The sequence below is a fragment of the Oncorhynchus keta genome, chromosome 20 (genome assembly GCF_023373465.1).
Source record: "Oncorhynchus keta strain PuntledgeMale-10-30-2019 chromosome 20, Oket_V2, whole genome shotgun sequence".
NCBI classification, from domain to species: Eukaryota; Metazoa; Chordata; class Actinopteri; order Salmoniformes; family Salmonidae; genus Oncorhynchus; species Oncorhynchus keta.
Genome location: NC_068440.1, coordinates 14196770 through 14223010, shown reverse-complemented (window position 1 = coordinate 14223010; position 26241 = coordinate 14196770). Strand labels below are relative to the sequence as shown.

The window sequence follows — 26241 nt, the reverse complement described above, 5'->3', positions numbered from 1 at the left end:
AATGTAAATCAGAGGCATATAATCCCCAATCCTCTCAGATTCACTCTGCTACAGCAGCAGCCTGTAAAACAATGTTATTGAAAAAGTCCCAGTCCACACTCTTCCATTCCCTCCTCTCTCCACCCATCTTCTTCCTGACGAGGTGAAGTGGTGTAGTATGAGGGTTTTGGAGAGGGGGCAGAGTGTCTGACATGGTCTCTCCACACACTGTCTCTGTCTATGATGGGGGATTCAGCCAGCGATTGGCCCCCTACTTCCATCGAAGAGGAAGGTCATACACTTGACTCAATGGCGTCTGCTTTTTTTTTATACACATCTTGGAACTGCTTTTCTGAGAGGCTCTAGAGATTCCGGAGGGTCTTTAGGCTATACCCGAGAACCAGTAGAAGTGCTAATTTTCCCTAACATGGATGTTAGTCAGATTATACATTTGTGTAGAAAAAAGAAATCCGTTAAAGCTCTCGATTGGCTGTTTAAACTCATTGTTTGAACTCTATTAAAGGACAATGTTTAAGTCGACCATTTTGGTTGTAATTACGCCTGTCTAGTGAAAAATGACAGTCATAATGGACTCTTTCAGCCTTAATTATGATTTGACTGTGGTTCTGAGGCACATGAAAGGTCCATAATTGAGGATTGGGAGGAGGGAGGGGAACAGGCCTGGAGGAGGGACGCCTGGGTTATATTTCTGTGTCTGGGAGCTGACAGAAGGAGTCTCTGCACCAGATAGAGCGGCTGTTGTAAGCCCAGCACCACCCGCTGAAAACGCAGCCTAACTATAGACCAGACACCAGTGACCAGAGGAGCCAGCCCAACAGGCTTCTTCTCTCCCTCCCTCTGACTCCCTCTGACTCTGGGAGCTACTGTAAATATATGGCAGTAACAGGATTACAGGATAACATTGTCCAGTCTCATCCTCTCCTCTCTTTCTCACTTCCCCACAAAGAGATCCCTCACCCATTAGATGCGAACTCACCCCCATGCTCCACACCACCTCGCCAACCCCCAGTCCCCTTTCAAGTCCCCGGGCCCCCTGGGCCTGCTAGCCATTGGCCCTGTGCCCTGTGACCCCAGAGAACACAGAAATTGAAGCCATGTTGTTAATGAAGCAGGTCACTTGGAGCCGATTGGGAGTTTGTTGACTTTAAGTTCCCCTGGCCTCTGTCACCAGGAGAAAGGACCAGTTTGGAGAGCTGACACAAATGTGCTACTATCACACTCCTCTGCAGTCAATCAATCACATTTGTTTTAAAAGCCTTTTTACATCTGGCGTCACAAAGTGCTTATACAGAACCCAGTTAACCCAGTTCTCTACTGCCTGGTCTTAGCCTGACCTGGAGCTGAGACTGAAACCAGCACCCCAAACCTAGTCCAGACATGACTTCTTCTCACGTTACACATTCTACTGTTATCCTAAACCTTACACAATGACCCCTAATAACAATGGACTGGCATCTCTGCTCTCTCTACATGCAGGGATAGTCAAAGTATCAAGTCACACTGGCATTTTAGTCCTGTTGTGATAAGCTTTTTTAAAACAATGTATGTAACCTTTATTTAACTAGGCAAGTCGGTTAAGAACACATTTTTATTTACAGTAATTGCCTACAGGGGAACAGTGGGTTAACTGCCCTGTTCAGGGGAAGAACGACAGATTTTTACATTGTCAGCTCTGGGATTCGTTACTGGCCCAACACTCTAACCCCTAGGCTACCTGCCGCTTCAAAAGCTGTGTTGTATTGTGGGTACTGACCGTATTGTTTTTTTTGTGTGTTTTTTTTGTAGGCCTACTAACTATTCTGATGTGCGTGTGAGTCAGAAGGCTCCGATATCACTGTAATTCATTACTGTATTCAATGTAACCCTAACCCCATTGTCTCCCCTATTGTAACCATAAAAATAAGTTGCTTATTAATGATGCTCAGCTTAAAGCACAATTTGCTGCAATAGACCAGTTCCTATCATACTGATTGCATGGATTTGCATCCAATTTGATTATGAAGTTTTGATGTCTGACTAATTCTAGCTTCACCACATCTAATTTCAGGTTACTCCTCGTGGCCAAATGAAGGTTAGTTCAATTTCTACCTTTTTTAAAAAAGTACTTATTATCTAAATGTTAATACACAATCATGTACAGTACCTTTGGAAAGTATTCATTTTGTTACAGCCTTATTCTAAAATGGATGAAATTGTTCCCCCCCCTCATCAATCTACACAATACCCCATAATGTCAAAGCAAAAACATGTTTTTAGACACTTTTACTCATTTATAAAAAAAATAAAACTGAAATATCAAATTTACACTAGTATTTTCACACCCTTTACGCAGTACTTTGCTATGCACCTTTGGCAGCGATTGCAGCCTTGAGTGTTATTGGGTATGATGCTACAAGCTTGGCACACCTGTATTTGGCGTTTCTCCCATTTTCCTCTGCAGATCCTCTCAAACTCAATGGGGAGCGTCGCTGCACAGCTATTTTCAAGTCTCTCCAGAGATGTTCGATTGGTTTTCAGTCCGGGCTCTGGCTGGGCCACTCAAGGACATTCAGACACTTGTCCCGAAGCCACTCCTGCATTGTCTTGGCTGTGTGCTTAAGGTCGTTGTCCTGTTGGAAGGTGCACTTTCGCCAGAGTCTGAGGTCCTGCGCGCTCTGGAGCAGGTTTTCATCAAGGATCTCTCTGTATTTTTCTCCTTTCATCTTTCCCTCGATCCTGACTAGTCTCCCAGTCCCTGCCACTGAAAAACATCACCACAGCATGATGCTTCCACCACCATGCTTTACCGTAGGGATGTTGCCAAGTTTCCTCCAGAGTTCAATCTTGGTTTCATCAGATCAGATTGTCTTGGTTCATGGTCTGAGAGTCCTTTAGGTTCCTTTTGGAACGCTCCAAGTGGGTTGTCGTGCCTTTTACTGAGGAGTGGCTTCCGTCTGGCCACTCTACCGTAAAGGCCTGATTGGTGGAGTGCTGCAGAGATGGTTGTCCTTCTGGAAGGTTCTCCCGTCTCTACAGAGGAACTCTAGAGCTCTGTCAGTGACCATTTGGTTCACCTCCCTGACCAAGGCCCTTCTCCCCCAATTGCTCTCTATGGCCGGGAGGCTAGCTCTAGGAAGAGTCTTGGTGGTTCCAAACTTCTCCATTTATGAATGATGGAAGCCACGTTGTTCTTGGGGACCTTGAATGCTTCAGAATTATTTTGGTACCCTTCCCCAGATCTGTGCCTCGATACAATCCTGTCTCAGAACTCTACGGACAATTCCTTCGACCTCATGGCTTGGTTTTCTGAAATGCACTGCCAACTGTGGGACGTTATACAGACAGGTGTGTGCCTTTCCAAATCATGTCCAATCAATTGACTTTACCACAGGTGGACTCCAATCAAGTTGGCGAAACATCTCAAGGAGGATCAATGGAAACCGAGCTCAATTTAGAGTCTCATAGCAACAGATCTGAATACCTATATAAATAACTTATTTCTGTTTTTTTTATGTGTAATGTGCCAAAATGTCCGAACCTGTTTTCACTTTGTCATTATGTGGTATTGTGTGTAGATTGCTGTTACGTAACAAAATGTGGGAAAAGTCGATGGGTCTGAATACTTTCCGAAGGCACTGTATTTCCCACTGTCATTAGGAATGATCATTTTTATTTTATATACTGTGACATGAAAATGAAATGTAATGATTGATAACACAAACTTAATTCAAACATCTTAACATAGGTCTAATCAAAGCTCATTGGAGACCATTACAACGGTTTAAACCAATAAACCACAATGGAGACCGCTGATGCCTACAAACCAGCTTTCCTTTCCTCTGGTGTCTCTAATGGCCCTAGCCCTAAAGCGGTTCCTAGTCCTAAAGCGGTTCCTAGTCCTACGGAGGACTGGGTCCTTCGCCAGCTGGCCATGGAACTGCTTTCTCTGTGCTCCGGGTTAAGGTTCTGCAACTGGCGGCCGAAGGGCAGAATTTGGCCAGCGGGTGATTTTATTTGGCCACCCAAATGTTGTTGGACATGAATACACTAAAATATTTGTTAGGAAAGGGTTCCTAATGTTTGATATACTCAGTGTATTTGATCGTGTACAAATACTTTTGGTAGTGAATGTGGACACCTGCCTGTCAAATCTCATTCCAAAGTTATGGGCATTAATATGGAGTTGGTCCCCCCTGCTATAACAGCCTCCGCTCTTCTAGGAAGGCTTTCCACTAGATGTTGGAACATTGCTGCGGGGACTTTCTTCCATTCAGCCACGAGGATTAGTGAGGTTGGGCGATTAGGCCTGGCTCGCAGTCGGAGTTCCATTTCATCCCAAAGGTGTTTGATGGGGTTGAGGTCAGTGTTCTGTGCAGGCCAGTCAAGTTCTTCCACACCGAGCTCAACAATCCATTTCTGTATGGACCTTGCTTTGTGCACGGGGGCGTTGTCATGCTGAAACAGGAAAGGGCCTTCCACAAACTGCTGCCACAAAGTTGGAAGCGCAGAATCGTCTAGAATGACATTGTATGCTGTAGCATTAAGATTTCCCTTCACTGGAACCAAAGGGCCTAGCCCAAACCATGAAAAACAGCCCCAGACCATTATTCTTGCTCCACTGAACTGTACAGTTAGCACTATGCATTGGGGCAGGTAGCGTTCTTGTGGCGTCCGACATACCCATATTCGTCCGTCGGACTGCCAGATGGTGAAGCGTGATTCGTCACTCCAGAGAAAGTGTTTCTACTGCTCCAGAGTGCAATAGCAGTGAGCTTTACACCACTCCAGCCAAAGCTTGGCATTGCGCATGGAGATATTAGGCTTGTGTTTGGCTGCTCAGCCATGGAATGCCGATTCATGAAGCTCCCGACTAACAGTTATTGCGCTGACGTTGCTTCCAGAGGCAATTTGGAACTCTGTAGTGAGTGTTGCAACCGAGGACGGACAATTTTTATGAGCTTCAGCACTCGGCGGTCCTGTTCTGTGAGCTTGTGTGGCCTACAACTTTGCGGCTGAGATGTTTCTCAGAACAGGGCAAACTGGCTCTAACCAGAATAAAAAGACGGGTGGAAGGCCCTGGTGCACAACTGTGCAAGAGGACAAGTAAATTAGTGTCTAGTTTGAGAAACCGACGCCTCACAAGTCCTCAACTGGCAGCTTCGTTAAATAGTACACGCAAAACACCAGTCTCTACGTCAACAGTGAAGAGGCAACTCCGGGATGCTGGCATTCTTGGCAGAGTTGCAAAGAAAAGGCCGTATCTCAGTCTGGCCAATAAAAATAAAAGATCAAGATGGGCAAAAGAACACACACACTGGGCAGAGGAATTCTGCCTAGAAGACCAACATCCCTGAGTTGCCTCTTCACGGTTGACATTGAGACTGGTGTTTTTGTGGGTACAATTAATGAAGCTGCCAGCTCAAGAAAAGATCTGCCCGCTGCTCAATCTACTTGATGATCCCTGCTCTAGGGATTATAGGTGAACTACGGGTGTAGGACCACATAAGGACCTATACACTGTCAACACTATTAGTATTCTGCACCCTATGAATGTTCTATTGCAGTGTTAAATCATTCATATCAACATACCTATGACTCACCTGTATTTATTCAATTATCCCAGTGTCCCATAATGCACCGGTCGCACTCCTATATAATTTGAGAGACACTGGAACATGGCGCAGACAATGGGAATTGTTATGCATGTTAACACAGGAGAGCAAGGAAAAGGTGGGAGGGAGAGGAGATTTAATATCACCCGTTTATTTTTTTAAATTTTTTTTTACATTTTCTGGGATGCTGTGATTTTACAGTACTGGTGTTTGCCAGCACATTACACTCTGTCAGAAGGCTGCAGTAGTTCTCTCTCCTCATATCTGCTTGGTAGGTTCTCACTAGTTTTAACACTGTTCTCTCTCTCTCTCTCTCTCTCTCTGTTCTCTCTCTCCTAGGGTCATCAGTGTTGCCCAGTAACATGGCGTACTTTGGGAGCTCTCAGGATGAAGATGCACTGGATGATGAAGAGGAGTACGAGGATGTAAAGCCAGATGTCAGCGTGGCATCTACTTCCTGTCAGTCCACACCCAGGAAGGGCAAACCCCAAGGGAAACATGCCGTCAATGGCCACGGTATGAGAATGTCCTCTTACTTACCTAACCTCAATGCTAACCTTAACCCTACAAAACTATCCTCTTTCTCACCTACCCAACCCTGAACCTCCTGGGAAACACGCTGTCAACGGCTATGGTGCGACACTTCAGCCGTCATACTGCCAGCTCCCTATAGAACTCTGTACATGCAATAGAGTACGGTACCACACCCCACTCTGACCAATCACAACAGATTTAACACTGACCAATCATGATTGAGGGTGGATTGGTTCAAATGGACCTAATGTGCACAAGAGACCCACACGGTTAGAGCTGTCTGCAACCGAGCATGGCTGAGTTGGATGGAGGGAGGTAGGGAAAGGGAGAGCATGGAGACTGTGGAACTCACATGGGAGTGTGGCAGGGAGCATTCCATCTTTCCACTCCAATTAACACTAGGAGGGAACAGCGGTAACAAGGTGTTTATGCATTCAGCTCACAGCTGGCCAGGGAGGAGGGGAATAGGGATGGAAAACAAGGAGCACACACCCCAAAGCTCCACCGCTCTCACACACACACACACACACACACACACACACACACACACACACACACACACACACACACACACACACACACACACACACACACACACACACACACACACACACACACACACACACACACACACACACACACACACACACACTGTGTGGTTCTGAGGGGAGCTTGTCTTAATGAAACACGTCATGTTAAAACACAATGTGTCAGTGGTGATGAAGGCTACAAGCAGGCAAAGCCACGCAATAAATAGCTACATGTTATCAGTGGCATATGCTTGGTGTCGCTCAGCAACTTTCAGTGGTTATTATAGAAACACACACACTTGTAAGTACAGTGCTATGTTCCTGACTTTGTCGTCCTCCTCCCTGTGACACCAGATCCACCAGCCCAGGCAATCCCCATGGAAACAAGGCCAGTGTTCTTAGTTCCAAGTACCTGAGAAGTCGGTCTCAGTCAGTGGCCATTTTTAGCATGTATATCTGGGTCGGGAAAACTTTCTTTACATGCATGCCAGCAAAGCCACTAGACAGTACATGAATTGCGCTATAATGGTGACAAACTTGTTATGGCCTATATGGTGCTCTGCTGTTGGTACAGCTTCAATAGCCGTCCCAACACCATACCACCGCGACACCTGGCTATCAGCGGACTTAAACAAATGTGTTTTCTACTGACAATTGAGATGTCCCCTTATGCCATAGTTTGTACAACGAGCTTGTAGGAGGCAATCTGTAATTTTGATTAAGACATTAACGAGTGCGCTAGGACGGATGTAGTCGATATAACCATTTGTTCAGCACTTTTGAAATGTACAGCGACAATTCATAACATGGGCACATGGGCTACTAACAGCTTACTACCCAACATACACTTGTATTACTTTCTGAGCTACAGTATACATATCGCTCTGGCATATCACATCATTTATGCATTTATACAAGATATTTTTGGACTCGCCTTGCTGTGCTCCCTTGAACAGGAAGGTGATGCGTCGCTCCTTTGTGGGAACATTTTGTCATCAAAGTCTGGTATTCTCTTGATTTATGGTGCTTTCAAGATAACTTGGGAGGGAAGATAAGGTCGAATCATGACAACGTAAGGGATCTTCAGGTTGGAGCTCTCGAAAGAGGCCCTTGCAATTCCGATTTGGATTCATGTTCAAAATGTATTTTCCCAGTCTGAGCTTGTTTTCTTCCAAGTTCCCAGTTGTCTTGAACTCACTGAAGTCAGAGATTTCCAGGTTTTGAGTGTGGTAGAAGTCATGCTGGATTGACAGCATGGCCAATGTTGAATGTTTATCATTTTAAGCTTGGAAAAGAGACTCTTAAACCCAGACTTGGACCACACAGCCACTCCACTGAATAGCAGGCTAATGATTGCTTTGCAATGCTTGCAGTTAGGCACTGATTATTGAATTTGCGATTTCTAACTGTTGTAATGTTCTCTTCATATGACAAGGATTGAAAAGTATTTGCCAGTAGATGTCGACTTGATTAATGATGACCGCTAGCTATGATTTTGAAAGTATCAGTCCAATCAAAGCTACTGTACATATGTGATTTGACATAATTTTATTTGTGGCCAATGACCTTGGGCCGCCGCCTTGGTTGGGTTCTTCTAATGTAACTCTATGGCAGCACCCAGGGGGCTTGAGTTTTCGAGCATTACCCATAGATGTCGCAGTGACGTAGTGTCCACATGACTGACTGAACACTGAGCCAATCACGGTGCAGCTAAAGAACATTACCAACCCCAACGCTACGTATTGTCCACTGGCTGCCCCACCATGGAAAGCACTGAGTTCGGCTGAAACAACTGCATTTTCTAGCTGCCTTAAGAAAGTCAAAAAGAGACCAAGTTTGTATGCAGCTTCATTAACTCAACGATTAGTATTACTTTTGCATTGTTTGCGAACTGATGTGACGTATTAACATGCAAAACAGGCACACAAAAAAGACTGGTCGCCACTGCTCCCAGTACAGTGTTAGGCCTGGTCTGTAAGTACCATAGAAGCCTGTGTCCCAGTACAGTATTATACCTGGCCAGTACAATACACTATAAGGCCGTGTGTCAGATGTGACACTTTTAAAATGTAGCGTGGGCAGTACTTCAGTAGTTTATTTGAGCTGCTGTGCACCGAGTGAGAAATCATAGAGCTCTGCTTTCATTACCCTGCACCTTGCTAACCCCAGCCATGTTTACATTTTCTAAATTAAACACCTTTTTATTGAGTTCAGTTTTCCAGTAGCTTTTCAAAATGCTGAAGGGACTTAGACAGACGGGGTGGGGGTGGGGGGGGGGGGGGGAGAACGAACCATGTCGTTTTATAAACGCCAGCGACTGTTGATATTAAAACACTGTAAAGAAATAAAGAAAAAATAGTGAACCTCCAATAAAATATAAAGAGAGCTATTGAATGTGTTAATTGGAATGGTTCAGACTGCTAATATCAGTGCTTCTGCTCTAGTCTGAGGTTAGCAGGGCTGTCGTCTGGTGCTTGACCAATATAATGTTCACCACAAGTCACTGTACAAGACTGGAGGAAATATTTAATTGAAATGTTAAATTCTTGTTAAAGTTTTAATATACACAGTGCCTTCAGAAAGTAATCACAACCCTTGACTTCTCCCACATTTTGTTACAGCCTGAATTTGAAATGGATTAAATGTATTTATTTTGTTGCCTCACTGGCCTACACACAATAAACCATAATGTCAGTGGAATTGTTGTTTTTATTTTGTACAAATGAATTACTAAAGAAAAGCTGAAATGTCTTGAGTCAAAAAGTATTCAACCCCTTTATGGCAAGCCTAAACACTTTCAGGAGTATTGCTTAAGTTCCATGTACTCTCATTGTGTGCAATAATAGTGTTTAACATGAATTTTGAATAACTTCCTCATCTCTGTACCTCACACATATATAATTGTCTGTAAGGTCTCTCAGTTGAGCAGTGAATTTCAAACACAGATTCTACCACAAAGACCAGGGAGGTTTTCCAATGCCTCGTGAAGGGCACCTATTGGTAGATGGGTAAACATAAAAAAAAATCAGACACTGGATATACCTTTGAGCATGGTGAAGTTATTAATTACACTTTAGATGGTGTATCAATACACCCAGTCACTACAAAGATACAGGTGTCCTTCCGCACTCTGTTGCCAGAGAGGAAGGAACCGCTTAGGCCAATGGTAACTTTTTAAAAACAATTTAGAGTTGAATGGCTGTGATGGAGGAAGACTGAGGATGATGAACAACATTGTAGTTACTCCACAATACTAACCTAATTGACAGAGTGAAAAGGAGGATGCCTGAACAGAATAAAAATATTCCAAAACATACATCCTGTTTGCAACAAGGCACTAAAATAATACTGCAAAAAATTGTGGCAAAGAAATTCACTTTTTTGTCCTGAATGCAACACATTACGGAGTACCGTTCTCCATATTTTCAAGCATAGTGGTGGCTGCATCATGTTATAGGTATGCTTGTAATCATTAAAGACGAGAGTTTTTCAGGATATAAAAGAAACAGAACGGAGCTCAGCACAGGTAAAATCCTAGAGGAAAACCTGGTTGTCTGCTTTCCACCAGACACTGGGAGATGAATTCACCTTTCAGCAGTACAATAACCTAAAACACTTGGCCACATCTACACTGGAGTTAGTTACCAGGAATACATTGCATGCTCCTGAGTGGCAGAGTTAAAGTTCTGACTTTAAATATGCTTGAAAATCTATGGCATGACCTGCAAATGGTTGTCTAGCGATGGTCAACAAACAAAGAATTTTGAAAACAATAATGGGCAAATGTTGCACAATCCAGGTGTGGAAAGCTCTTAGACTTACCCAGAAAGACTCACGGCTGTATTCTCTCCCAAAGGTGCTTCTATTTACTTATGGAATTAGATGTATATATTTAATTTTAATAAACATGTTTTCACTTTGTCATTATGGGGTATTGTGTGTAGATGGGTGAGACGTTTGTATTTAATCAATTTTGAAATGAAGGCTGTAACACAACAGAATGTGGAATAAGTCACGGGGTATGAATACTTTCTGAAGGCTCTGTAAGCCAGCAGCATCCCTCCTACACTGCCCTGAAATCATATTTTCCTCTGTTGGTCCGGTGTTCAACCTCCTAAGCTGGTCTAAGGTCATCTTTCTTTCCTGTTGGTTCAGTGTTGAACGGCCCCAGCAAGGCGCCCCGAGACAGCCCCAAGCCCAGAGGGAAGGAGTGGGTGCAGGTGAGAGAGCGCAGTGAGAGAGCCGAGGCCCGGAGGGAGCAGGCCCTCAGCCAGCTAAAGGCTACAGCCAGGGGCCACACTACCAACGGACTGCCCCACAGGAGGGCCGCAGAGGAGCTCAGCAAGCAGGTACTGTATCATACTTCATCTATGCCTGAACAGTATGCTTCGTTGATTTGGCTAATATGTAACTCTCTAATGGTCATAAAGATGGCTGACCAGCATGCCTCCGTAGCCACCAGGCGTGTGATTAAAGAGCAGACATTATCGTCATTAGAAGAGCAGTAATGTGTTATGATAAAAAAAAGATTATACATTAATAGAGTAACATGATAGCAGCATGCTCAGGGTTGTGTGAAATCCCTGAGCTCCTCTCCTCCCTTTGTCTCCGTGTAATGATTGTATTTCAGTCTGCTACTATATTTAGTACTGAGGCTGGGTTGTGAAAGCTGCCTTCCTGTCCAAGACGTTCTGTTGGTTTAAAATAGCTCTACTAAGGAGGAGAGGTCGGGAGGAGGATGGAGGGTAACTTTGACTTGGCTCAAAAAGCACATTGTGCTTCTGACAACTCTGTGAACTAATCAGAATGGAGTGCTGGGGGCTTTGCCTCGTCAGAGAGGGTTGCATCAAGACGAGCAGCTCTCCCAGACGGCCAGCAGACGTGGCCGAGCCACGCTGTGTCATGTTGATGCCGGGCCTGTCGGTTTTAAGTGCCGCCAACTGACTAATTAAGGAACAATGAATCTCAATGATCAGGGGAGAGCCAAGACAAACTACGCTCAAGTTATTGGCCTTTGTTCTATCCCCCCTCCTTCTGCCCTCCTCTCTCTGCTTTCGCTCTCTCCTCCTGATTACCCCCCCCCTCTCTCCTTACTCTTTACCTCTGTTCATGTGTTATGCTGGCAGATTTACCATCCTTGGCAACAGAGCTCCAATCATTTTGAGGTATTAGCATTTTGTGTTTTCTGATATTAACTGTGAGTGTAGCAGCAGGCTGATGTCCAATCCTCTGGCCGAAAGCATCAGGATCCCTTATCTGTGGAAGGAAATCAGCCATAGGTTAAATTATTATCATACAAGAACCCAATGGCCCTGTTGTATAGCAGTTAGAGTAAGCCAGAGTCATGATGTTTGATGAGATCCAAACTGAGGAATGTTAATTGCGCAGGAATATTGGGTTGCTGCTCCGGTATCCCATTGACCTTTCTGTCTCAGTTTAAAAGTCAATATTCTGAAGGCTATTCATGAAGACGAAGGCTACATCTTTTCAGCTATCACATTGGTGGATTTGTTTGTTTGTGTGTGTGTGTGTCTATTTCTCTAAGCATTGGAAGGGTTACGTTTCTAGCTCCTCTTCCTGATCCAGTCTGTTTGTTGAGATGTTTGTCGAGATGGATCCCGTCTGTTCCTATAAGCAGCTGAGTTGCAGATGTTCCATTTAAATCTTCTCGCCATCCTGCAGATTGGCTATAGCAACACATGATGTCATCCTGGCCCTTGCCCCGCCACCCCCCCTCTTCCCACTCACGTGTGACCAAAATCCACTTCAGAGGGTTGGCTGTGTTTCTGTTCTCATTCTCTCTCCCCCTCTCACCTCTGTTTCCAGCACTGAATTTTCTCCTTCGTTCTCACCAGTCCTTTGGTGCTTTCTACAGTAACATGGGGCCTTCTCCTGCTCCATGGGGCTGGGATGTAGCCAGTCTTCTCTCTCCCTCTCCTCTTTTCTCTCCTCTGCCTCGGACCAGACTATTACAGTGCAAGGCCAGGGCTCACGTGCACACCAAACCTCAAGGCTTGTGCAGCAGCACAGTGCCGGTGAGCTCTCTAGTGGTGAAACTAAAGTAGACCACCACCCAGCCCGCTGTGCCTAATTGTCAGCATATCTGTTCAGTCACAGTTGGCTGACTGGCTTTCTGTTTCTATTACTTTGGTCTTTGAGGCCAAACGGATGAGTTTGACCCTAAAGGAAGGTGTTTAAATTCTGCAGACGGAAGTCTTGAGTCTTATTTAATCTGGTTATGACCCTAACCTTCTAGAGTTCTAGAATCTGATGTGTTCGTTGGTTCTTTGCGTTATGTTTCGAGCCCCTGGTAGACGTCACGCTGCGTTTAGACATCATCACTCTGGCCTGCCGGGGCGACTCCGTTCTTTCTCTCTCACAAATACAAGGGGCTTTATTGGCATGCGAAACGTGTTTACATTGCCTAAGCAAGTGAAATAAATAAAAGTTATAACTCAACCGATCAGTAACATTGCACTCTCAAAGGTTTGAAAATAATAGACATTTCAAGTGTTATATTATCCGCTATGTACAGTGTGTTAGCAATGTGCAAATAGTTGTAGTATGAATAGTAGGCGACGATAAATAAACAAATTATTGGTGGTATTTATAATGTTTGTTTGTTTGCTTCACTGGTTGCCATTTTTCTCATGGCAACGGGACACATCTTGCTGCTGTGATTGCACACTGAACAGATATGGGAGTTGATCAATGTTTATTTTTTTTATTCATTGTGGGTCCATAGGATCTGTGGGAAATGTGTATCTCCTATGGTGGTCATACATTGGACAGGAGGTTAGGAAGTGCAGCTCAGTTTCCACCTCATTTTGTGGGCAGTGTGCACAAAGCCTGTCTTCTCTTGAGAGCCAGGTCTGCCTATGGCTGCCTCTCTCTATAGCAATGGATTTTCTTAATTTTGCGTCAGTCTCTGTGGTCAAATATGCTGTTTTTGTGGTTTGTGGTTTGTGATTCTTTCCAGTGTCAATTAGATATCTTTTTGCCTTTTTCATAATTTGATTGGGTCAAATTGTGTTGCTGTCCTGGGGCTCTGTGGGGTCTTTGTGAACAGAGCCCCAGAACCAACTGGCTGAGGGGCCTCTTCTAGGTGGATCTCTCTGTAGGTGATGGAATGTGTAGGCATTCTGTGTCTCTCGTCTCCTCTCTCTCTGTCGCCTCTCTTGCTGTCAACTCCCCCCTCCCTCTCCCCTCCCTTCTCCCCCCTCTTGCTCTCCATCCTCTGTATTTTTCCACTGTTGGAGTGGAAGGGGACAGGATTTGATGAAGGGGGTCACATTTCACTCCCCTTATCTTTTAATAGCCTCTCTTTGTGCTGGCTGCACCTGATAGGAATACAATACAGCTGCGGCCCTGCTTCAAACGCAGCCGTCAAGCCTGCTGTCACCTCCCTCTGGCACCTCGCTGGTTCGATAACGCCATCCTCTCATCTCCTCTGCATAGTTTGCTTACAGCAGGGCTACTAGGTTCACTTACAACAGGGTGCTACTCAAACGGACAGGGATGCAGTGGGAAGAACAGCAGAGCAGCTAGTGGGGTCTAAGCAGAAAGCTGGTGTCAGCTGCCAGAAACCCCAATGTATCCATCCCAGGGTCTCAGTCCAGACATCCCCTCTGTTTTGACTACACACAACTTTTCCATTTTACCACACACACACACACACACACACACACACACACACACACACACACACACAAATATATAAAATAATATATATGCCATTTAGCAGACGCTTTTATCCAAAGCGACTTACAGTCATGTGTGCATACATTCTACGTATGGGTGGTCCCGGGAATCGAACCCACTACCCTGGCGTTACAAGCGCCATGCTCTACCAACTGAGCTACAGAAGGACCACCACTGCCTCACACACACACACACACACACACACACACGTATATTAACATGAATGACGTTTGTTCCCGATCAGGTTGATGCTAGTCTGTATCATGTTCTGGGGCAGGTGGTTTAGGGGCAGCACTAAAACTAGGGCAAGTAAAAGAAACATGACGGGAGAGAGGGAACTGAGAGAGAGTCGACTCTTCTTCCACTGGTGGGTCTGGGTGGCTTTATTCCCCCAGCTGCCATTAGCCAGTGAGGTCCCCGATGTAACCCAAACTACCTACATTAGAGCTCACATGTTCAGCAGGGGTTCTCAGATCTGAAAAAAATAAAAATGTTTATTTTCGCCATTAAAGAGGTTAAGGAAACCATACCAAATAAAACTGGCTTTCTGCTGAGATGGGGTTTCAAGTAGTAACCCGTTTTGTACATACAGCAGTTGGCTCTGAAGTGAACCTCACTCTCCATGTTAGGGCCGGTACTGATCGTTTTTTGCCCTGTGAGGAGTGTTTGTCTATAACTAGCTGATTTGAAAGTACAGCAACCCTGTATAGGCTTTAATGAATGGGAGCAATTTCCGCATAGCATTTAGTTCTAACCCGAACTCTTTACTTTTATAGCTGTTTCAGCGGGTTAATGTTTGCTTGGAGTTTTTACTTCAATGTCAAGTGCCAGCTCCTGAGAGTGTTGGTGCAGTGAGTCTGTGTTCTATGTTGCTGCACTACAGTATGTGAATAAACAACTCCATGTTTCTGGTCTCTCTCTCTCGCCTCCCACTCTCAGGTCTCTAAAGTGAACGGAGTCACACGGGCGTCCCAGACAGGGATGCATACGGCCGGTGCCAAAAAACCGAAAGACTTCAGACTGCCGTCCAAAACTGTGAATGGCCTCGTCACATACACCAAAGGAAAACGAGAAATGGTCAAGAAAACCAAACTGAACAAGCGCAAACACAGCACTGCTGCTACCCATAGAGCCCATAGCAACAATCGCCACCACAACCACCTCCAGCGCCACCAGCGACTCCCCCTCTCCAACTCAGGAAAAGCCCAGAATAGTAAAGCAAAAACAAGCAAACAGGTGCTATTATCCAATGGGGTGCACAAGGTGACCAATGGGGGTGGAGTGCGCTTCAACGGGCACCTCTGTGCCAAGCAGGAGGTGGGCAGGCAGGGGCGTGAGGGACTGAGGAACTCCAAGCGGAGGCTGGAGGTGGCGGTGGCTGCCATCGGGGCGGTGGCTGACTCCCAGGGTAAGCTGGTCGTCCTGGAAACTAACCCCAACCGTAAGAAGACCAAACAGAACCAGAGCAGCCCCCTGGACGGTAAGACCAAGCACCAGACCAGCCCTCTGGAGACACGCAGTAAGAAAGCGTGTCAGGGCAAGGCCTCGGTCCCTAACGGACACATTGTCATGGAAACCACCCCTCCCCCCTCCCTGCTAGCCCCACCCCCTCCCTCCACACCACTAGCCAATCCAGAGCCAGGGCGTCAGCGGCCTAAGCGAGCGTCAGCCGGCAAGTTGATGTTCATCAGACAAGCACAGCACCGGGCGCAGGCTGCCTCTAACCCTAACCACACCCTTAACCGCTCAACTACCTCAGAGTCGCCTGGCCACACCCCCGGGCATACCCCTCACAAACCAGCAGAGCCTCGGCCTGACAGGGAGTGGGAAAGGGAGAAGGAGCGGGATGAAGAGAGGGAGAGGGCGGAGAGGAGCAGGGCGAGCTGGGCAGCGTTGGGTGAGGCACCAGAGTTCTGTCCCACCCAGCGGGAGTTCCAGGACCCCCTGGTGTACCTGGACTCTGTGCGGGAGGGGGCGGAGCCCTGCGGACTGTGTCGGGTGGTTCCCCCGGCTGACTGGCGCCCAGAGTGCAAACTGAATGATGAGATGCGCTTTGTGACCCAGGTGCAGCGCATCCACAAGCTAGGCCGTCGCTGGGGCCCTAACGTACAGAGGCTAGCCTGCATCAAGAAGCACCTCAAATCTCAGGGCATCACCATGGAAGACCCCCCACTCATCGGTGAGTCTGACTGACTGTCCATAGCTTACCAGCAACACTACCCTAACACTGGTCATCAGTTAGTCTGACAGTCAGACACACTCACATAAGCTGGACGACTGTCTCAAAACGGACCTCTTTAGCAAACATCACAAAAATTGGGTATTGACATTATTGACAATCCAATAAAATGTTTGTTGCATTCCATCAACCGTATCTGGTATTTATACTGTGAGGTCAATATCAGTGTTCAGATGTGGCCTGTATGTCTGAGACAATATAACTATACCCAGCAGCTTGTCTGTCATTTTAGATTTCTCACTCAGCAGCTTGATGTGTTTTAAACAGCCTCTAGCCCAGTCAGTCTATATGGCTGAAATAAATGTTTACTGAATCGGTTTGAGAATACGGTCCAAATGTGTAGTGCTATCATACTATTGCACTGTTGGCACGAGGAACACAAGAATTTCGCTACACCCGCAATAACATCTGCTAAACATGTGTATGTGACCAATACAATTTGATTTGATCATTACTGTAGGAGTGTTAAACTCATGGCCATAGACCCTAACCAATCTCTCTCTCTCCCCAGGTAGCTGTGGGTTTAGGGTTAACTCTATCTGACCCCATCGATCTGTCTCTTCCCCCCAGGTGGCTGCGAGGTGGACCTGGCTCGGTTCTTCCAGCTGATTAATGACATGGGCGGCATGCAGCAGGTTATGGACCTGAAGAAGTGGAGTAAACTGGCTGATCTGCTGCGGATCCCCAAGTCAGCCCAGGACCGGCTGGCCAAGCTGCAGGAGTCCTACCTCCAGTACCTGCTGTCCTATGACTCTCTGTCCCTAGAGGAGCACCGGCGCCTGGAGAGGGAGGTGCTGCAGGAGAAGGAGGGCCTGGAGCGCCGCAGGGGGCCCCTGGAGGGCCACACAGAGAGGAGCCTGACCCTGCCACGCTACGAGCCCAAGAACGGGCTGGTCGGCAGTCTGGTGCAGCACAGCAACGGTCAGCTGTGCAGCCGGCTGAAGGAGCTGGACAGTCAGCAGCTCAAGGTGGGACGCCGGAGGCTGTTCTCTCAGGAAAAGAGGAATGGGGAAATGACACAGCAGGAGGAAGATGAGGAGGAGGAGAAGGGGGTTCTCAGTGACCAGCACAAGTGTATTTACAAGGTGATGCACGGGCAACAACTTTGCACATCCTTTTTAAATTAGTGTTTTTGTTCATTACTCTCATGCTCTGCTCATGCTACAAGGCAAACCTGGTAGTGTAGCTCCAGACTTCCTGTTTGTCTGCCTGCTCTGTTCTAGCTGATGGAATGTAGGTCAGTGCTGAGCTGGGTGAAATGGACCCACAGACAGCAGGCCACTGCCTCTCTACTCAACATCGTTCTGATCTGCCTCTGTTACCCCTGCCCAGACATCGAGAGAGAGAGAGAGAGAGAGAGAGAGACACACACACACACACACACACACACACACACACACACACACACACACACACACACACACACACACACACACACACACACACACACACAGCTTCATGACCCAGATGTTGCCCCTGCTGCTCTTCTCATGGAAGAGCCTGAGTGGGATGTTGTGTTGTTTGTAACCGTCTCCTTCCGTCTGATCATGACATCTCAAACACTGTTCTAGTCTGGATTCCATTTCAATCTTTTACCTCTTTTTCTTGTAACCAAATCCCCAACACAAGCAGACCCATGAGATGTGAGTTCAGTACAGTAACCTAGCTCTCACATAGAAGAGGGGTGAGGAGAGGGTGTATTTCAGCGGGGTATTAAGTCCAGGGACGGTACAGGCAGATTTATAGACTATCAACACCCCTCCGTTCTGAGGTGTCCCGGCGAAGGTTCATATTAACTACAGTCAAGCTCGGAAACTTTCAGGACAGACATGCAGCTGCAGAGACTTGCAATACAGTGCGTGCGTTTACAGGGTACCTGACTTTGTTTGATGCTAGCTGTACTGTCCTGATGTGGCTTCTCTTGTTGCAGGGGAAATCTGTATCGCTCACCAACTTCTTCAGGATAGCCAGGAACACCATGATCATGTGCTTTAACAAAGAGCCTGGGGCTGCTGAGGTCGAGGTAAGAATGGAACTAGTCTCAATCTCTACTGGCCTTCATGTAGAGATCAACTCACTACTGTAGCATTCCATTGACCTCCATTTATTAGTCACTGTACATTTTTGTTTTGTTCAGTATGCAGATGTATCTATCGTTTCTCCTGTTTGTCTTCCTTTACAGCAAGAATACTGGAGGATAGTGGAGCAGAGGCACTGCCATGTGGCAGTGCATTATGGGAAAGTGGACACCAACACACACGGAAGTGGCTTCCCCGTGGGAAAGTCAGAGCCATTTTCTAAGTAAGAACCCAATGTCATCACACACTAAACATAGTAATACGTGGCGTAATAACCATAGAGTTAAAAAATCTATCTCTTGACTGGCCACTGTGTAATGACTGTTCTTCTCTCCGTTTCAGACATGGATGGAACCTCACTGTCCTCCCTAATAATTCTGGATCCATTCTGCGGCATCTTGGAGCTGTGCCCGGTGAGATATCCAACCCGTCATCCTCAGCCCTGAGGCACACGTCTTTCTGAGACAATGCGATGCCTGTTGTGGTGTCTGCTATGTAAAAACTGACTTTTCTCTCTCCGTAGGGGTCACCATTCCTTGGCTGAACATTGGCATGGTCTTTTCTACCTCATGCTGGTCTCGAGACCAAAACCGCCTTCCATACATTGATTACTTACACACTGGTGCTGACTGCATTTGGTAAGTATCCCAACATGACCACCTCTGGGTCCCTCTTCCTCCTCACGGGTACATGTGTACTGTACAAGGACATTACAAAGATGTTTGGTTTTTCTAAGGTGACATGGAATACGTGATATAAAACATAATGCCGTTGATAACTCTGATCAGACTTGTAATTAGCTGATCAAATTCCACCTTCATTGAACACACGCCAGTCTTTTGAAAATATGTATTGATGCCAAAGTGGCTCGCATTAAAGCTACATTTACTTACAACAAGAAATGACTGGGGGTAGCGAAAGACACAGGCGTTAGTGTGTTGTGTATTGACCTGTTATGAAGGCAATGTTTAATCTCTTTGCATTAGCCCAACTTGAATGTAATGGTAATGAAGGGTTTGAGAAAGGGCGGTGGCTCTAGACATCCACCAGCCCAACCCCTCCCTCCCCATGTGTGCTACCTGCCCATTGGTGGTGACACAGGTGAGTAGAAATGTGCTAGGAGGTTCCTGAGATGAAGGCAAGTCATAATCATCATAATTGACTGCCTGCTGTCTTGAAGTATGAATGTTCCACTCATCTTTTCATTCTGTCTGAATGTCCGAAAGTTACAGGAAGTGCTAATTTGGGATGCCCTAGGACAAGCATAAGTCTGTTACACTATTCCCAGAGTACTTAGTTTTCCAGTGAATCTGTTAAAAAGAGGTCTCATTCTAATATGAAATCAACATCCTCCATTTGACAGATGAAACCACAGAGAGACAGACAGCTCTACCTGCAGGGTTACACAGCACAGCCGATGTCCAGCATAACACACACTCTTGCATGAGCCTGATTGGTCCTCTCTCGCCCTACCAGGTATTCTATTCCTGCTGAGGAGAAGGTGAAGCTTGACAAGGTGGTTCACACACTGCTGCAGGCCAACGGGACCCCTGGGCTGGAGATGCTGGAGAAGAACATCATGATCTCTCCAGAGGTGCTTTGTCGAGAGGGTATCAAGGTCCACCGCACCGTCCAGCAGAGCGGTCAGTTTGTGGTCTGCTTCCCCGGGACCTTTGTGTCCAAGGTCTGCTGTGGCTACAGTGTGTCGGAAACTGTGCATTTTGCCACCCCCCAGTGGATGAACCTGGGATATGAGGCTGCTAAGGTGAGTCTGAAGCCGGAGCCGCCACCCTGTGGCCATTTAGAGACATAGCTAATTGTCTGCCACAGTGTCTCTATTTATTTTTGATTTAACCAGGCAAGTCAGTTAAGAACAAATTATTATTTTACAATGACTGCCTACCATGGCCAAATCCTCCCCTAACCCGCCCTATGGGACTCCAGATCACGGTTGTGATATAGCCCGGGATCGAACTAGAGTCTGTATTAACGCCTCTAGCACTGAGATGCAGTGCCTTAGACCGCTGCGCCACTCGGGAGCCCTAGCCTAACCCTGTTCCTGGAGAGCTACTGCGTCCTGTATGTTTTGGCTTCAAATGCAATTTAGCACACCTGATTCTAATAATTAGGTGGTTGATAAGATTAATCCAGTTAGTTACAACTGGGGTTGGAGCTGAAACCTACAGGAGGGTATTGTAGCTTTCCAGGAACCGGGTTATGCAGCACTGCTCTAAAGTCTATACAGGTTTTTGTTCCTGTTGATTTAGTGTAGTGTCATGTGTAATCTGGTTGATACAAAAGGCTGTAGGATATTCTGTCAATGTTCTGTGTTAACGCAGTGTCTCGCTGCCTTCCCACTGTAGGACCTGAAATGCCGGCACATAGCTAAACCCTTCTCCATGGAGAAGTTACTCTACCAGATCGCCACGGCCGAATCCAAACGCGAGAACGGGCACATTCTGACTACGATCTCCGCCCTTCTCAAAGACCTCAGGTCGGTAGCCATGGAAACCGGGCACATCAAAACATGGATGCTGTCACGGCCTTGTTCTTCATCCTCTGTTGCCATGCCAGTATGATCAAAGACATAGCTCAGTCGAACTGTGCTCAAAGCCAAGTTGAAAATATCCCAAAATCTTCTGTTTCAAATACACTCCATGATTTAATGGGTGGGCTTACTGTCTACGTCAGGGCGGAAAGACTTTTAGATAGTACTGTTTGCTGTACTGAGCTTTAATCACAACGTTGTGAATTGTTGTGTTCTGAATCACTGAGTTGTTGCTCCGCTCTAATAGGAACATAGAGATGAGACAACGACAGGAACTGTACGAGGCAGGGCTTCTGTCCTCTGCCCGCTACGGAACACATGATAACAGCCTGTTGCCCGGTGATGGACGCAAGAAACCCAGGAAGTGGCTGGCGCTGGAGTCGTCAGAGAGACGCTGCCAGACTTGCCAACACCTCTGCTACTTGTCCATGGTGAGAGCTGGCCCATGGGGAATAGTGCTAGGCTTCATTTGGGTCGGGACTAGAGCTGGTGCTGGGCAAGTGTGAATGTAGTTAACCAGTCCATGTACGGGCGGCAGGTAACCTAGCGGATACAAGCATTGGGCCAGTAACCAAAAGGTCGCTGTTTCGAATCCATAAGCTGACTTGGTGACAAATCTGACCAAGTGCTCTTGAGCAAGGCACTTACCCCCTAATTGCTCCTGTGCGTCGCTCTGGATAAGAGCGTCTGCTAAATGGTTTAAATGTAAAGATTAATTTAGTTTACCATTCCATGAAAAGATGTGTTGAATTCTGAGTTGTGATGTCCATCCCAGGTGGTCCAGGAGAATGAGAACGTTGTCTTCTGTTTGGAGTGTGCTTTGAGATACGTGGAGAATCACAAGTCCTGCAGAGGCCTCAAGATGATGTATCGTTACGATGAGGTAAGATTCCATCCCAGCAAACCGGGAACATTCCCAGGACATTAGCTAACATTCCCATTAAGGGCTCTATTCAATTTATCGCTGAAGTGTTACAGATTGCGCGATGGAAAATGATCATAACATTTCTGATTGAGCCATTGTATGCAGCATTTAACATGAATACGGTCTCTGCCGCCGTGGGAACATTGCCTTTAAATTGGGCTTTAAGGCTGAACTTCCACGATACGGATTGAATAGAGGCATAAGTTCTAGTTCGGCTTTTACCTAACATTATGATGAAAACATTAATTAAACGTTTTAGATTTTTTTTATTTTTTTTTTATGTTTTAAATGAAATATCCTTTGAATGTCTCCCTAACATTCACAAAAATGTTGTCCACAGCATCTGTAACAACCCACACAGAACATTCCCCTAAGTTTCTTATGTTTCCAGGTAATGTAATAAATGTGTTCTGGAAACGGTCTTCCAACCAGGTGAATGTTTTATACAAAAATTGTATAATCATCAGCACAACTGGACAGTTTTTGTGTCATTAGAACTTTTTGGAACAATTTTGGTTTGCTGGGATGACCTGCTCTTATCTGGGTAGAATTGATCAGAACCTTCAACAGCGGAGTGGTGTAACGTGCAATGTTTGGATAAATATGATATTTGTTCATTTATAGTGTAGTGTTCATTATAACACATTTGTTCTGTCTAATTCCTCCATTCTCTGGCTGTACCCCCCCAGGAGCAGATTAACAGCTTGGTGAAGCAGGTGTGTGGTAAGGCCCTGGGGAAGACGACTGAGAAATGTAACGGTGCAAGCCCCATCAAACCCCCACCTAAACGCGGACCCCGGAAGAGAGAGACCGTGGAGGTGTCCCTGTCCCGCCTCTCCTCTTCCCACCTGTCTCCTGCAGCCGTCACATGAGGACGTTAACACCCCCCACTGCCCCTCCATCTTAGCTTGGAGAATCACTGTTGTCCTTTTTTTAAAGAAAGAAAAAATATAATGCCCCAAATCTCCCACGCAACCTTACTATGACAAACTACCCCACCCACCCCCTTACTATGACAAACTACCCCACCCACCCCCTTAGTATGACAAACTACCCCACCCACCCCCTTACTATGACAAACTACCCCACCCACCCCCTTAGTATGACAAACTACCCCACCCACCCCCTTACTATGACAAACTACCCCACCCACCCCCTTAGTATGACAAACTACCCCACCCACCCCCTTAGTATGGCAAACTACCCCACCCACCCCCTTAGTATGACAAACTACCCCACCCACCCCCTTAGTATGACAAACTACCCCACCCACCCCCTTAGTATGACAAACTACCCCACCCACCCCCTTAGTATGACAAACTACCCCACCCACCCCCTTAGTATGACAAACTACCCCACCCACCCCCTTAGTATGACAAACTACCCCACCCACCCCCTTACTATGACAAACTACCCCACCCACCCCCTTAGTATGGCAAACTTGTGAAAGCAAGCAGTCTTTTTTTGCACTAGCACGGGAAATGTTTTTTCAGTTAATTTTTTTGTGGGGGGGGGGGGTTAGCATTAATTGAAATGTTCACAGGTAAATGCTGTGCCCCTTTCACTGCCCCCCCCCCCAATGTGTGCAGTCAGTCCCATCGCCATCTGTCACTCAACTGTGAACAAAGGGATGAGTGGAGAAGGTGCTCCTTTTTTTATTTTATTGAAATGACGCAAGTAGAACCCAAAGTTCTCTCATCTTTAGTTTTTGAAGATTTGTTATTTTTATTCTCCTCTGCCTGCAGAAGCGCCTGTTGTTCAGGGCCTGTTGTTCAGGGCCTGTTGTTCAGGGCCTGTTGTTCAGCGCCTGTTGTTCAGCGCCTGTTGTTCAGCGCCTGTTGTTCAGCGCCTGTTGTTCAGCGCCTGTTGTTCAGCGCCTGTTGTTCAGCGCCTGTTGTTCAGGGCCTGTTGTTCAGCGCCTGTTGTTCAGCGCCTGTTGTTCAGCGCCTGTTGTTCAGCGCCTGTTGTTCAGGGCCTGTTGTTCAGCGCCTGTTGTTCAGCGCCTGTTGTTCAGCGCCTGTTGTTCAGCGCCTGTTGTTCAGCGCCTGTTGTTCAGCGCCTGTTGTTCAGGGCCTGTTGTTCAGGGCCTGTTGCTCCCTAACCCATGCCAGGTAGAACTTGAAAGGCAGATGTGTTTTGGCTGGCTTGTTTTATTTGGGATTTTAGCTTTGATTTTTAGAATTTGAGGAACTCTTCTGTGTTTATTTTGTCATCGTTGTTTCCTTTTTCTTTGTTACTTGTGGAACTAGTGGTGCCGTGGCTGTATGTCAGAAACACAGCCTGGGGTGCCGTGGCTGTATGTCAAACGGACCAAGGTGCCATGGCTGTATGTCAGAAATACAGACCTCGGTGCCGCTGGTCTCTGTCTCTGTAGTAGGAGGGAGGCCTCCTTCGCTAGCAAGTGAAAACTGTGCCTGATACTCAACAAAGAGATCCATTGTTTTTGGTGCTGTTGGTTATTATTACTGTTATAACAATAACAATACAAAAGAAAGGTGGGGTGCTGGCTAACTGCTAGCCCCTTCTCCCACAGGGCGGTAGCCTCTAGGCTCTCCTCTCCCATAGGGTTAGGGTTCTAGGCTCTCCTCTCCCATAGGGTTAGGGTTCTCGGCTCTCCTCTTCTCGATGTGCAATCATGTTAACATTCCATTCTTCCAGTCCTACTGTTTCATCTGTATCAGTTAACATTAATAATTGTATTATTTTCTATTTTGATTGTGTTTTTGTTCTAATGTGCGAGTAGAGTCACTAGTCAAAGGGTGTGAAATGTGAAATATGGAAATATTTTTTTTGTTTTGGGGTGTGTATTTTAGGGTTTTCCCTTTTTTTCAGATGTATTATGAATTATTTTAGCAGAAGGTCCAACACAACATACATTTTTGTACATAATCCTGTAAATGTCTTTAAATACTCAAGCCTTTTTCTGGGGTGAAGGAAGGAAAATGATACCATTTTAAAGGTATTACAGGAAGCAAGGGAGGAAGTGCTTGATGAAGAAAAGCCTTACGTTTCAGTTTCTTCATCTGTGTGAGTTTGATGCTTACAGGGTTGCTCTGGTTACGTGTATACATTTTAAGTGCTGCTTACATCACTAAGACAAAGATATGGAGTAGCTATGGCCCCCTAGTTTTTTTTTTCCTTTAGCTTTACTTTTTTAAAGAAAAGGGAACATATGTTCACAAAAATGTACTGAAAATTCAACAATGTAGTAGCTCCTCATGTTGCACTGAGCTTGCCAGTGGTGGCTGACAAGGTGATCCTATTATCCAGTTTGTTGGTGGTTGTTGTCCTTTACAGAAGACTGAACTGTTTTAGGAATATTTAATGAAAACCAAGTCGGTCGTTTTCAACAAAAGTGGTTAAGTTTTTATGGCCTTACAATGTATTTTATTCAGATTTCTTTGCAATTTTCTTTTTCTACAGTATAAACTATTGCTCACGGTCTGGCAAGTTAATTTATTAGCACTGCGTCTCCATCTTTCCTTCCACTTGGAAAGAGTTCATGTTGGTTATATTGCCAGTTTTTTACTTTTGCAGTTTGTACTAAAGGTTTAATAAAAACGTACAGACAATTCACTGTCTTTTCTTTTGAACCTGCGTGTCTGTCGTTGTGGTGTTCTGAAGCTGTCATGTTACGAAACTAGTTAGCCATTCTACAAATAGGTATAGTCAATGTCTAGGGGTCCAAGCCTGATACAAGTGTGTGCATTCAGTGTCAAACAAGGGTAAGCGGACAGATGTCTTTAATGTACCCAGGAAACAGTGTACTTACAAGGGTCCAGGGCGAGTTCTGTCCTGACACTCTAGACGGCCAGCCCTACCAGACCCATTTAAGTTCAAATGGTGATAGCAAAAATGGAAATATCTAAAAGGTGTAATAACAAAAAGGTGTCAAACCAACACTGTAAGACCCAACCAGACCGAGAGGATACTTAGTCCACCTCTCACTCTGCAATAACCTGCCAATCACCCACACCTGTGAGCCATTAGCAGGCAGTGCTGGCTGCTTCAAGCAGCTGTATGATATAATCATGTTCTGAAAACATATTCAGGTGTGTGCAATGGCCTCTAGTAAAGAAAAGAAACTGTGAATGT

General features: G+C 45.9%; 1 protein-coding gene across 1 annotated transcript in view; it reads left to right on the top strand.

Annotated features, from left to right (window-relative positions):
* Nucleotides 1-25718, top strand: part of LOC118399449 (protein Jumonji) — an 89637-nt gene extending 63919 nt beyond the window's left edge. The window contains exons 5-18 of the mRNA XM_035795546.2: nucleotides 2048-2071; nucleotides 5931-6107; nucleotides 10811-11004; nucleotides 15296-16535; nucleotides 17166-17680; nucleotides 18526-18618; nucleotides 18778-18896; nucleotides 19016-19086; nucleotides 19197-19311; nucleotides 20150-20438; nucleotides 21037-21167; nucleotides 21469-21652; nucleotides 21997-22104; nucleotides 22836-25718. Coding sequence (XP_035651439.2) covers nucleotides 2048-2071; nucleotides 5931-6107; nucleotides 10811-11004; nucleotides 15296-16535; nucleotides 17166-17680; nucleotides 18526-18618; nucleotides 18778-18896; nucleotides 19016-19086; nucleotides 19197-19311; nucleotides 20150-20438; nucleotides 21037-21167; nucleotides 21469-21652; nucleotides 21997-22104; nucleotides 22836-23018 — 3443 coding nt within the window. The 3' untranslated portion in view covers nucleotides 23019-25718. The remainder of the gene's footprint in view (nucleotides 1-2047; nucleotides 2072-5930; nucleotides 6108-10810; nucleotides 11005-15295; nucleotides 16536-17165; nucleotides 17681-18525; nucleotides 18619-18777; nucleotides 18897-19015; nucleotides 19087-19196; nucleotides 19312-20149; nucleotides 20439-21036; nucleotides 21168-21468; nucleotides 21653-21996; nucleotides 22105-22835) is intronic.
* The last annotated feature ends 523 nt before the right edge of the window (nucleotides 25719-26241 follow it).